The sequence below is a fragment of the Cnephaeus nilssonii genome (assembly GCF_951640355.1).
Source record: "Cnephaeus nilssonii genome assembly, chromosome: 18".
NCBI lineage: Eukaryota > Metazoa > Chordata > Mammalia > Chiroptera > Vespertilionidae > Cnephaeus > Cnephaeus nilssonii.
The window spans coordinates 34,100,273-34,114,664 of record NC_137089.1 but is presented as its reverse complement, the minus strand read 5'-3'; the positions used below and the strand labels follow the sequence as shown (position 1 = coordinate 34,114,664).

General features: G+C 40.1%; 1 protein-coding gene across 1 annotated transcript in view; it reads right to left on the bottom strand.

Annotated features, from left to right (window-relative positions):
• Nucleotides 1-14,392, bottom strand: part of NKAIN3 (sodium/potassium transporting ATPase interacting 3) — a gene marked incomplete at its 5' end in the record, with an annotated part of 430,497 nt that overhangs the window by 18,535 nt on the left and 397,570 nt on the right. Inside the window, one exon of the mRNA XM_079796055.1 lies at nt 9,127-9,187. Within this exon, the coding sequence (XP_079652181.1) occupies nt 9,127-9,187 (61 nt within the window). The remainder of the gene's footprint in view (nt 1-9,126; nt 9,188-14,392) is intronic.

The window sequence follows — 14,392 nt, the reverse complement described above, 5'->3', positions numbered from 1 at the left end:
TCTACGTGATTTTGACAATTAGAAGGTCATTGCTGGCCGCTGAGAGAGCATTTTCAGTGATAATATAGGACAGGAGGCCAGGCAGCAGCGGGCTGACAGCGAATGAGAGGTGAGAAAGTGAACACTAAGCCTGGACTACTTTATAGAAAGGTGATGGGATAAAGAAGACAAATTGGCAGTTATTAACCTTTTGCACTCGGATGTCGAGTGTGACTCAACACGGTTAGCATTAGAATAAAGAAATCGAGAAAAAAGCAAGCGAGTGCAAAGGGTTAAAATAGTCACAGGGATGTAAAGTACAGACTAGAAACTATAGACAATAATCTAGCTAGCTAGCTAGCTATATAAAAGCCTACTTGACTGTTATGACTGGTTGCTATGACGTGCACTGACCACCAGGGGGCAGACACTCAATGCAGGAGCTGGTGGTCAGTGTGCTCCCACAGCCAACCTCCCACTGCAGGCCAATCTCCCGTGGTCCCTCCCTCCCCGCTGCTGGCCAGCCCAGATCGGCCCATAGGGACTGGGCGAGATGGCCCCAATCAACCCAGATCGCCATCCAGGTAGAAAGACCCCACCCGTGCATGAATTCGTGCACCAGGTCTCTAGTATTGTAGTAATTATGCCTGGTGTCAGATGGGTACTAGACTTATCAGGGTGATCACCTTGTGAGTTATATGAATGTCTAGTCACTATGCTTTACACCTGAAATGAATACAATATTGTGTGTCAACGGTAATGGAAAAATAAAGATAATTATTTAACAAAAATGAAAAGTCTGAATGTGGAGGGAAGCAGCACGAGAGACAGGGAAGGTAAATGCATACCAGGGGAGTCTGGGTAATTTCTTTTAGTATGTGACTCTATTTATAAGGTGAGAAAAAAGATCTAGTGGGAGGGAGAAACTGGACAAGGAGAGGAGGGAAGAGAGAGGAGAGAGAGAGAGAGAATAGTTAATGGAGCAACTATTGAAAGCCACAAAAGCCACATGTCAGAATGAAGGCCTACTCGAGGAAAAATAAAGAAAATCATGGATAAATGAAGGTAGTTCCGATGGCTTGGGACTCATTTTCTTTGAGAAGAGTCTTAGGGTAGAGGAGGAAAGGGTACCAAGAATTACATCACCACTTTGGACTTCCTGTCCCTAAAATGGGGGTATGGTCTCCAAAGTCTTTGAAATGAGGCTGGGAAAATCTAAGACTGTAGTGTTTGTTGTTGTTTTAAATAGGCTCTTTCACATTCTACAGTGGGATAACAGTATCTCACCATCACTATTGGGTCACAGTAGAACCCCGGGGGAGCCTATAACCTTTGGTATAGGAGAAACCTGAGGCTCAGGGCAGTGAGGAGGTCTCCTAGAGAGTTGGGGGGCGGGAGTAGATCTCTTGTCCTCTAGGCTGCACTACCAGATGGGGCTGCAGAGGTGCTGGTTCCTACAAGCCTGGCAGAGCCGCTCACCTTTCCCCCAGAGTTGTAAGGGAGCTACTGGGCTGTGGTTCTCCCGCCTCACTGAGCCCATCTGGAGAGAGGACATCCTGCTTTCCGAAGGAAAGCAAGGCCTCAGGCCTTCAGCTCCTGGGTTTAAAGAGGAAGGCTGCAGTTTTAAGGGAACTGGAGGAGGCACTGACGAGGACCAAGAGAGAGGTTGGAAGGGCAGGGTGGCCAGCTTACATGTCACAGTGTGAAGTTGCCTCAGGGCCAGTGGATGCAGGCACATGCTTCTCTTCACATCAGTGGGCAGCACAGAGACAGATGCAGAGGATGAGAGGCTAATGTACCTGCTGTGGGGCTGGCAGAACTAGCCCAGTGGGAGGACAGAGAAGGGTAGGGGGGCGGTTGGGATAAAGGTATTGAATTTAGAATTAAAATGGAAACACAGGGGAGTTTGGCAGAACCCTGTCAGCTGCTCTGCCTGCTGGGCTCCTAAATCTTCCCACTAATAACCCAGAGGGAAACCATCGCACAGGATCCACATAAAATCCTCACAGCACATGTTTTCTTACTGTGCATTTCGGGTGCCGTGAGGCTGTGGATTTTTAAATTTGTTGCTCCCTCATAATCACATCTGGTCCCCAAATCCCGCATCTTCCATTCTGTACCATCTGGATGGCAGATCCTTCATTCTTCTTTCTCCGCCGAAGGACACGGATCGCAGCTTGGGGCCGTTGGTCACAGTGATAACAGAGCTCCCCTCTGTCTGAAGCAGGGGCTAGAGAGAGCCAGGCAGACCACTGTGCAGAGGGCTTGCTTTAGGGCTGAGGCAAGGCAGAGAGGTCAGATGTGTTGAAAGAGCTGCCACCATTTACCATTTGTAAATGAATTAGGAAGAAAATGGGAGGCACTTGTTTGTACTTTGAGATAACCTCCCAGCCACAGGGACCTCATCCGCTGAGCTGAGTGCTTTTGGGATCCCCCTAACAGGTGATATGACTTGTAAATGGACCCAGAGCTAGATACTGGTAGAGTTAGGACCGCCTTCATTTAAATCATTTCTAACACCCAGTTTCAAGTGGAAACAGAAAATTACCACCCCCCTTTTCTGTCAAAACAGGCAGGCCAGTTTGTAACCAATGAAAATTTTCAGGGAATTTAAGTGCACAAACCATTTATACTTTATTGTGAGTTAATCAGATTTTTTGTGTGTGCAGTGCAGGGAATAGAACATTTAAATTTTCATAAGGTGTGAGGAAAAAGAGAGATAATGTAAAGACATGGGAGCATTTTCCCTACCATATGTTTTGTACAATAAACATTTACTGATGTCCTGTGCTGTTCAATATACTGAATCAGGTCCTGGGATCCTAGGTTGGTTGAGACATGAACCCTATCCTCTAGAGTGGGGCACCCTGTTAATGAAGAAACAAGTGAAGCAGGTTCAGAGGCATGTTTAGGCCTACTGAGCCATGCGGGGGAGGTGCCCTCAGGAAGACTGTTAAAGAACATATAGGACTTGTTAGTGACTTGAAGGGAGGTGAAGTTGTCTCATCTGGTGATTGACTAGATGAGGGAGAAGTCGAGAAATGTGCCCAAGGTTCTAGCTTGTGTGAGGCGTGATCATTCACATAAATGGAGATAGAATATAGAAAAGGAAGAACTTTCTCACCCATCTCTACCGGTAGAAATCCTTCGCAGTCCATTTGTTTGAGATAACATCCCAGACACGGGGGACCTTATCCATTGAGCTGAATGCCTATGGGATCTCATAACAGGTGATATGACTTGTAAATGGGCACAGAGCTAGATGCTGGTAGAGCTAGGGCCACCTACAGTTTCTCTTCTAATGCTCGCTCATTATCTATTGTAGAGAGTGCCCATTGTGTCAGGAAATGGGCTACGCCCTGGGGATATCATGATGTAAAAACTACAATTGTGTTAAATGTCCCCAAGGGCAGTGTGCAATGAAAGCATATATTAATGTATATCACAGATGCCCTCATCTAGCCTGGGGATTGAAGTGGTCAAATTGGGAAAGAGAGAGTCAAGCTGAGATCTGAAAGATGTATAAAGTTAGTGAGTCAACAGAAGGAGGAGGCCTGTCTGACAGAGCGTGGTGTGAGGAGGTGTAGAAAAGATGCATAGACTTAGAAAAACAGATGTGGTTGGACATGAGGAAGTGAGGAGAGTAGAAAAATATGGCTGTACATAGTCCCTGGTCAGACTGAATTATAGGAATCCTGGCTCAGTGAGATAGGCATTCATCTAGGCTCCCTTTCACTGTGAGTGTAGTGCTGACTTTGGAGCTGATTCTAGAAAAGGGGCTCTCTATCTTGCCCCTGTGGAGAGTCCCCACTTGGTTCATTGTTTTGGGTATTTGGGTGTTTATAATATTACTAGAGGCCCAGTGCATGAAATTCGTGCACTCGGAGGGGGGTGGGACGCGTTTCCTCAGCTGGGCCTGCGCCCTTTCACAGTCCGGGAGCCCTCGGGAGATGTCCAACTGACGGCTTAGGCCCGCTCCCCATGGTGCTGCCGCAGAGGCGGGAGGGGCTCCTGCCACCTCTGCTGCGCTAGCCAGCCATGAGCCCAGCTTCTGGCTGAGTGGCGCTCCCTCTGTGGGAGCACACTGACCACCAGGGGGCAGCTCCTGCATTGAGTGTCTGCCCCTTGGTGGTCAGTGCGCATCATAGTGACCAGTCGTTCCGCTGTTAGGTCAATTTGCATATTAGCCTTTTATTATATAGGATTCTTGAGAAACTGTCTTGATAACCTACCAAAGGACTGGAAGTCTATCTCTGAATCATAACATTGTAGCTAGGATCCTATTCTGTGCTGCTCAACTTTCCCAGGTGTGGGCTGGCCAAAATCACCACCCTGTTGGGCCTGACTCTTTGACAGTGGGTCTGTCCCCTTGGCCATGTTTTGCACTTGGGTTCACTCTGTGAATGCACCTAATTTCCAAGTCCTGATCCCTCTGAGATGTCTTGTCCAGGAATCGACAAGCTCTTGCTCTGATGTGGTATAGTGGAGGTTTAATTCATCTTCCTATATCTTGACATTCTAAATTACAAAAATCCCATCCAATTATGTTTAAGAGATACAGGACCTCCATTTGCCAAAAACAAATATTTGTAAATGCATCAGTCATCTCACTAAATTCTAAACACAAGGCACAGTCATTTCATTAGATTTGAAAATCTTGGGATCTTGAAATACACTTTGAAAAATAAGTTGCTAAGCCAAGAGAATACATTTAATGTATATACTCAACAAACATTTCTTAATTGGATGCTAAACACTTTTCTAGGGTCTATGGTTCTATGGACCAAAGTAAAGATCCTGCCCTCACAGATCTATTTTAATTGCTAGTACTTTTGTAGCTATTTGGTAGTCATCTTGGCAAATTAGGAGAAATGTTACAGATTCTATATCTAAACTGTGGTGAGGATAGTTACATGCAACTCACCAGATAATTACCGAAAGAAATACTCTCTGAGAACCAGTAGACCAGGGGTCCTCAAACTTTTTAAACAGGGGGCCAGTTCATTGTCCCTCAGACCGTTGGAGGGCCAGACTATAGTTTAAAAAAAAAACTATGAACAAATTCCTATGCACACTGCACATATCTTACTTTGAAGTAAAAAAAAAAAACGGCAAAAACACCCGCATATGGCCCGCGGGTTGTAGTTTGAGGATGCCTGCAGTAGACTTTTAATGGTTTATTGCACAAATACTATGACTCCTTTGAAATGTCGACTGTGACAACAGTACCACGCTCACTTGAGTCTCATGCCTTTCTCCATCTTTGACTCAGAAAATTCTTCTGTTCCTCCACCCTTAAATACGCAAATATTTCAAGGCTCACGAGACAACCAACCCGTTTTCTATTCTGAGGATCATCCAGCCCTTTGCTGCTTTCTCTCCTCCTCATCCTGCCAGGGTTACTCTACTGCTCTCTGTCTTCTCCATCCATTACAAAGCTAAATTCTTAGGAGGACATAGGGGGTATTTTTAGTCCCAATTCACATCATTGCTATGGTAAATCACCTTATTCTTTTAAAAGGAACTCATGGGTAAAGAGGCAAACACATGAATACTAGCCTGCAGGAAGCTTCAAGGAGCAGTAGAGATATGGAATATTTTTCCAATAGTCACGCTTCCTTCCACTGAAAAATTCCCAAAAAGTAGACTAGAAAGGGTCAGATGGCTGCACAAAGAGCTACTGTGAGCTTTGCAATGCAAAATATTGAACTCACATGTGGGGATTAATTTCCTTTTTAAAACTGGTAGGGTTTTCAATATACTTTTCTCTCACCATTCAACATCTAAAACCCAGACTGGCCTTTGTGAGTCCAAACAGATGTCCTAGTTGTAATTGGAAAGCTGACATAGAAGGAGTCATGCTAGCAACAGACCCTCTGAAATAGCCTGGCAATATTTATAACTGTACAAGTTAATACTCTTTTCAGCATCTTTTGCCTCACCTCCACATCTCCCTGAATTAAAACATTCTTTTTAGTAAATTTGACAAGATAGAACAAGCCCACAAGTTCATTTTCAGCAATACCGTAGATCTGTGGTCGGCAAACTGCGGCTCGTGAGCCACATGCGGCTCTTTGGCCCATTGAGTGTGGCTCTTCCACAAAATACCACGGCCTGGGCGAGTCTATTTTGAAGAATTGGCATTAGAAGAAGTTTAAGTTTAAAAAATTTGGCTCTCAAAAGAAATTTCAATCATTGTACTGTTGATATTTGGCTCTGTTGACTAATGAGTTTGCCGACCACTGCCGTAGATGATTCACAAACAAGATGTTGACAGGTTTTTATGATTACACATTCCAAATATCCTGGTCTCACAAAAGTGCACATGGAGATTGATAGATATTTTAAAAAGAAATAAAGAAAAGATATATAAGTAGATTTTTCATGAAAATGAATGATAGAAAGTATTGACCCCACCCATCAGCACTCTTCCTTTGGTGAGCTCTTCTCTTTGACCTGTAATCATGGTCTTTATAGGAAATAGCAAAAGAAGCTGAGAAGTAACTAAGAAGATGGGTGGCTGGAAATAAATGTTTCCTCAAGCATTTAGGACCTTTCAGAAATGTCCATCACTGAAATGTTAGTCCCATAGAAGCACTTAGCAGTGCAGAGGAGAAAAGCAGATAGCTGTTATTAATTTTCAGGCTGGCTGACAGCTTTCAGTCCAAGAGCAAGGCTTAACTTTGCATTCTGAATAATGCAGAGATTTTCATTAGTTGGAATAGGAAATGATAAATAATATATTGTCTGCCAAAATACTGTGACATTACATTATATATTTGCAGTTACCTTTCAGGATAAGCTTTCCAGAAGTGTACTTAGACAAATTGGAAAGCTAGCAGTATGGCTTTCTTATTTTATGTTTTACTTTTGGAAAAACAATTCAAAAGACACGTCTTCTTAGCTGTGGGCTGGTAAGGTCATATCCAAAGGGCAGATCATTATTGCACCTAAAAGCTAAGTGTTGGCACAAATTGTACTAGTCTATGAGATCATTGCAATTGGTTTCATAGATTTCTTTTTGCTCACATCTGCCTTCTGGAGACTCTGGGCAATTCAATTACAAGTGCACTTTTGATTCCTACTTCTATCAATAAAAAGAATATAAAATTACCCTTGCTTGAGAACGATCAGACTAAAAGGTTTGTGATTGCTTTTCACTGTCATCTCTCTTCCAGCAGATTATCATGTCAGGTTGGTCGAGGGCATATTTACTTTGTTTTGAGCACACAAGACTCAGTTTCTGACTCTAAGTATTATTTGAATTGATGGCAACACAACTACTATATCCAGATGTCTCTCGGTAACTTAATGCATGGCCCCAATAACAAACACCAGAATTAAACCGTTAATGGAAAAGGCTGCTAGCAGCTGCTTCAATCCCAGTTTGATGGGTATTAAAATAGCTGATTCAGAGATTTCTATAGAGAAACTTAAGCTAATTAAAGACACCAAAGTCGATGGAACTATAATATCTGCCAGCATCATACAATCTATATACACTCACATTAATTCTCTACCAGAAGGCTGATAGAAGGTCAAAAAACGTTTACTCAATTTAGATGAACCTTTTATTATGCATGTCATTTTGCATTTTCCAGGTTTACTTAAAAAAATCACAGGCCTCAAAGAAAAGTCCTTTCTATATTTATTCTACTAGATAATAAAGACTTGATTATTCTGCCTTTTCACACTCAATAAGGCAGGACAGAGCATTCGCATTGTTTGAGAGCCTCAAACCAATTCAGTGAGAAAAAAAGAAAGAGGATTCTTTCACTTCCTACTCAAAAGTATCATCCGGGATTTAATTGAGATTTATCATTCAGTGTTTCAATTTCTGAAGTATTTATTCATCCCCAGTTCTAATCATTTTCTTTTGATCCCTATTCCAGTTAAAACTGTTCATACTCAACCAGTTGTGTTTTGGCTGTGAGTTGGAGGCAGGCTGCTGACTTCTTATACATTAACATTGTCAGATTGTAGAATTAACTACTAATGGAACTCCCAAGGATCAACTTTTTGACGTTCAATCTCATAGTGGGAAGTGTTGCCATTACAGCTGCACTTTTGAAATGTCAGAAACTTGCTGGCTCATCTAGCATAAAAAAATACCCCAAGGCAAGCATAAAAGATAAGATGCAGGTTGTTTGCATGTTTTCACCGCCTGATGAGTTTCTTCCCAGGGTCTAATATTTATTCCATTTGGTCAAATAAATTGAGGTGAGAGCTTATTGCCAATTGGTTTCCAGTTTATGTATCATGCACTACCACTGTTTGGTGGGGAGTATTCATCAGACCCCTTTGGAGTTGTGTTCTAGAAAGTTACATGGCTAGCTAGAAACTTACCCTCATTTTGTTCAAGAGTCAACTTTACAACTCAGACAGTAACTGAAATGATATAACCAAATCTCTGATATGGATGGGTATAATAATTATTAGTTGTAAATAAATTAAAATTTCCTTTGGTATTATGTGAGCCCATGACAGAGCTGTGCCAAGAAGTGCCTTAGACATTAGCAGGTAGGTGTTTAAGAAGTGCCAGTGGTTGACCTATGTTGAAAAATCTCTACCTATATAACTTTTCAGGTTGTATAGGTTTTTTTTTTCTTCTTTTTTTGTGTGCATTCCTACTAAAATGTGATTGCTTAGCTTTTTCAGCATCTCTCATTTTGTTTTTTTACATTTTGCCTAGAAGGTTGTCATTTTTAGTTTTTTTCAGTGCATTTTATATAGTTTATATACATATAGAGCTTGCTATAATGGGTATTGTTGTATTGATGTCATTGCTATTAGTCAGATTTCAAAATTCTGCAGCCAGCATACTTACAGCGGTGATGGATAAAGCAACCCCGAATTTTCTAAGCATACTGTTTGGGTCTCTGATGAAAAGTCACTAAGACATGATGTGACAGCAATCTGTAGGCTTCTGTGTCTCTGGGAAGCTTCCCATACAACTTGGGTTGAGAGTTTCAATACTCAGTGCCATCTGATTTGAGTGCAGTTTGGCTTGTAAATGCTTGATTGTAACTTTACGATGGTGAGTTCAGTCATTTTCAATTCCAAATGGGAATGATTTCATAGCCCTGTAATGATTAGTTTTGGGAGCTATATCTCATCCAAAATCAACCCACAGGGAGATGTACTTACAGGTATCCTCTTCTTCCATGAAAATACTGATCACATAACAGGCATACACAAAACCAACCAACTGCAAAGGAGAGAAAAAAAATACTTTAAGAATCTAATCCAAATGTCCATAATTAAAGAGCCTATATAATCCAATAGAGAAAGAATATATGGCAGTAACATCTATGAATCTGTACTAGGAAAAAAACCTTGGTTTTTAATAGCTGTGATTTTAAGGAGGTTTTTCATTTCTATCCAGCTTTAATAGCTTTCTAAAAAAAGTATACAAGAATGGGGAAAAAACCAATTTCTAGGTATTTCACTTAGATTTTGATTTGGGATTTATAGGTCTTATATTTTAAGATCACCACAGGTTATTCAGAACATATATTTTAAAGTTTTGACTATTTTTAGAGCAATCTGTAGCTGCACTCATTAATTATTACTACAACTATTTTAAGGTTTAATAACAAAAAAGGAATAAAAATATATTAATTATAAATTAAACACTAATCATCTACTGAACCATTTAAAATGCTCAGAGAATGTAAATTCTATTTAAATGCCATGTTTTGTTAATTATATCATAATGAAATGCATTAACTTTCAGGTATTAGTAACAAAATAAAATAGATGAGATCATTTATACTTTGGACACTAGTAGTTAAAAGAATAAATGCAGGTGCTTTCTGGCTTTCTACATTGTGTTTTTTCCCCCACTTATATTGAGAAGACAATTTTTATTCTATGGAGCCAGTAACACTGAAATTCTTGGAAGACAAAATTGTCATAGAATCTAGTTTAGTCTAAAATTACTTCAATAAATACTTTGATGAAAAAGAGATACCCATAGCTGCTATAGAGTCTGTCTTCTTGCCTTTCTCTCCATTGTTAAAGTCTGTTCCTCCTTCTCCTTACAAATAAAATAGCATTGGGAAGGAAATTTTTCTGATAGTCCCAGTATCAAAGGCTGAATGCAAAGAATAGTTTAACTGGTGTTTGTGACTGCCCAGGTAGATGAGGACTTTGAACTCATAACCAGCTTTAGACTGTTTGCTGACAGTGGTCGGCAAACTCATTAGTCAACAGAGCCAAATAGCAACAGTACAACGATTGAAATTTCTTTTGAGAGACGAATTTTTTAAACTTAAACTTCTTCTAATGCCACTTCTTCAAAATAGACTCACCCAGGCCATGGTATTTTGTGGAAGAGCCACACTCAAGGGGCCAAAGAGCCGCATGTGGCTCGCGAGCCGCAGTTTGCCGACCACGGGTCTAGACAAAGGCCAAGAAGTCTCTCAGAGGGCGAAAGGTTAGAGTGGGAAGAACTTATAGAGAGAGACTTGCCAGAGCACTGACAGGTCCTCTCACCCCCAGGGGTGCCTTTTCTCATCCAAACCAAGTGAAGGGGAATTTCAGAGAAACAGAAACATGGGGAGCTTGACAAGTTTCTTGTACTTTGGGGAACACAGGTGCTTGGCACTTAATCCACACTTGAAGAAGTCAAAAGTTCAAAGGCTGTGCCTAAGTGTACTTTTGGTGACAGAGTGTGCAGACATAGGGCTGAGCAGGCATGGCCGGTCAGGTGTATGCATGCCCTTAGCCTGGCAGGTAAAGCCTTTTGGAGAGAGCTGGCTGGGCAGGTGGCCTCAGAAGACCGATACTGCTACTTAGTATACAGAAGATGCGTAAGAATGTCAAGTGGCCAGCTAGAGAGGCCGATCATCCAGAGAACCAAGTGAGGATCCTAAAGAACGGCTGAGGTGGGTTTTGAAGAACCCACAGAAGCACCTACAAAAGGAAGAGCTGCAATTGGAAATCTGTTACATCCAGGGAGCACCTCCTGCTGGGTTACAACTGAACCAGCCATGTAAGACCTGTTCCTTATCTCTTCTCCATGAGTCCTCCTTTCACTCCATCTCTGGAATAACCCAACAGAGAGAAGTGAAGTGAGAAGAGAGAAAAACAGTGAGAGGTCCCTTCCTCACTGATGATCTGCAAATTGAGGTCAAACCCAGGCTGAGGAGGAGAGTTTAAGTAGAGGAGAGTTTGCACTGGCTGGGGCTGAACTTTTTTTTTTTTAAATGAGGTAAAATTAGAACACAATATAAGTTTTAGGTGTACAATATTATCATTACACATCTGTATACTCTACAAATGATCATCAGCAAAAGTCCAGTCACTATCCAACACCATATAATTGACCCCTTTACCCATTTCACCCTCCTGCAAAGTCCCTCCCTCTGGTAACCACCACTTTGTCCTCTGTATCTAAGAATTTTTTGTTTTGTTTTATTTTTTTAGATTCCACTTATGAATAAAGAAATCATATATTTGTCTTTCTCCATCTGACTTATTTCACTTAGCATAATATTCTTGCTGTCCATCCATATTGCTGCACTGGCAAGATTTCATTCTTTTTTGTGACTGAGTAATATTCTATCTATCTATCTATCTATCTATCTATCTATCTATCTATCTCAGCTTCTTTATCCATTCATCCATCAATGGACACAGGTTGTATCCATATCTTGGGTATTGTAAATAATCCTACAATGAATTTGGGAATTAGTGTTATCATATTAGTGCTATCAAATTAGTGTTATCATATTCTTTGGATAAATACCCAGAGTGAAATAGCTGGATCATATGATAATTCTATTTTTACTTTTTGGAGAAATCTCCATATTGTTTTCCATAGTGTCTGTACCAATTTACACTCCTACCAACAGTGTATGAAGGTTCCCTTTTCTCTAAATCCTTTGCAACATCTTTTGCTATTGTTGTTAATCCTTATCCGAGGATATTTTTCCATTGATTTTTAGAGAGAGTGGAAGGGAGAGGGTGAGACACACAGAGAGAAACATTGATGTGAGAGAGACATATTGATTTGTTGCCTCCGCAGGCGTCTCAACCAGGGCCCGGGGATTAAGCATGCAACCAAGGTATGTGCCCTTGACCGGAACTGAACTCGAGTCCCTTCAGTCCACAAGCCGACACTCTATTCACTGAGCCAAACCAGCTAGGGCCTCTGCAACATTTTTATTTCTTATCTTTTTGATATGATGGGCTGGGCCTTTTAATATCTACAGGGGACCAAAAGAGCTATAAGTTCTGCCTGAAATGTCATACAAAGAGTGAGATAGACCGATGGCCAGAAACTGTACTTGAAGGGGTAGTGGGAAAAAGAATAAAATGCCTTTTAATTGTATTCTACCAATTCCAGCTCATTCAATAAACCAGTTGCATGCAGAAGAAAGAAATGGCCTACAATCCCATTACTAAAGACTTCCAAATGAATTTTCTTCCAATTATTTTTCTCATAGTTGCTATATGCCATGGTTATATTCTTCTGACCCACATTAATACTTTTCATAAGCTTAATTATTACTAACTACATATATTAGCATAATTTATATATATGATAATGTATTTAAGTAACCTCTTATTATTGAACATTGTTTTCATTATAAATACTATTATGATGAATATAATACTTTTTCCATATTTTGGATTATCTGATTCTAAGAAGTGCCATAAATAACACATTTTATCCTACTATAGCAGTGAATGATAATGCTTGCTTTGTCATACCCTTAAAAATATAGCCAATATAATACACAAATTACATCTCTTCATTTATTTAATTTACAATAGTTTTATTCATCTGAAACATTTTCATATTTTATTAGCCATTTATATTTTTTATTTTCCAAATTATTTGCAGGAGTCCTTTACCTGCTTATTAACTTGCTGTTGTTTTCATTATTTGTGTGAGATCTTAATGGGTTGTATATACTAAGTTTTTCTTTATGTCAGCAAGTGATAGTGATGACTTCATAATTGTGGGGTATTTTTTTTTTAGTAAATCATATATTGAAAGACAACTGCCAATTAATAACTTTCTATTTTCTTGGCGGGCTCTCTTTTAGGTAGGTGTCTCTCTCTGTGTGTGTGTGTGTGTGTGTGTGTGTGTGTGTGTGTGTGTGTGTAACTCAAGAACTTTCTACTGATGCTGTTCAAATTACCACAAACATGTGGGTTAAAATCAACACAAATTTATTATCCTATACCCTATAATTCTGGAGATCAGAGGTCTAAAATGGGTCTCTTTCGACTAAAACAAAGTCAGCATGGCTGCAATCTTTCTGGAAAATCTGGCAACATCTTTTTGCATGTGTATGCCCTCCTTTGGAGAACTTGCTTGGCGTATGACCCTTTGCTTGGAAAACAGTTCAAGAAGTTCAGGTAACATGAGTTCTAGTGACACAATATAGACAAATCAGATATCTTTTGAACCCTAAGAGCTAGACTAGGGACAATCAAACAGGTCACGTGTCTCCTCCTATCCAGTGTGACAGATGACTGATACGTTGGGTCTCTTCCAGTTGCTTTGCAAAGAGAAGAGTGGTAGCAAAATGGATTGAATCATATTATAACAGAAAAAGTTTTGAACTAGTTTTGTTACTTTGGTTACAGACTGACATTTAGATGCTGTACTGTGTATTTTATCTTGGAAGTTGCTTACTGAATAGTTAGCCCACAGTTGCTCGATAGCTTTTGTATTCCAATAATTGTTTTCCCACAGCCAACTCAGGAAAGTGAAATTTCACAAGTCATTATCTTTTTCATTTCTATCAGTGGGAGGTAGGTAAAGGTGAATCAAATATTTTGATTGAGTGCTATAGGACTTTTCTCATAGAAATCCAAGTCCTTCAAGTTAGCTCAGTACTGTAATGAACATTATTTTTCTACTTTCCTAATAGAGTATATACTTCTTTAGAAAAAAATATCGCACTTCTACCTGCACCTTTATGTTGATTTAAAGTAAGAAAAATTGTTTTGTCTTCATTGATATTGTTTGAGATGACAATGATGTCTAAAGTATATATTAGCATATTATTAGTCTCTGACAGGGGATGTATTTTGTGTCTTCTAACATTAGCTCATTCTATTTGGCATGCTTGGCCCATCAGCATTTACTGGTTGGTTCATTGGCATTTACTGGAAGAAAGGCCAGAGGATTGATGAGAAGGCCCCTGGAGAGCAAACTCAGTGAATGTAATGCTGAAACACTGTTTTCACATGTCAATATGTAGAGTTGATTTGATGGGGTTGAAAAAATTCCATCCTGATAAAAAAATTTTGACCTACAACAAAATCTACCCCACTGATCTTTGGTTTGCCTTCTAGCTTTATAAGAGGCCTGGAAAATATTAACTGCTAATGGCTGTACCATAAATTACTTTGTTACATATTTATACACTCAAGGATACAAATCTAAGAA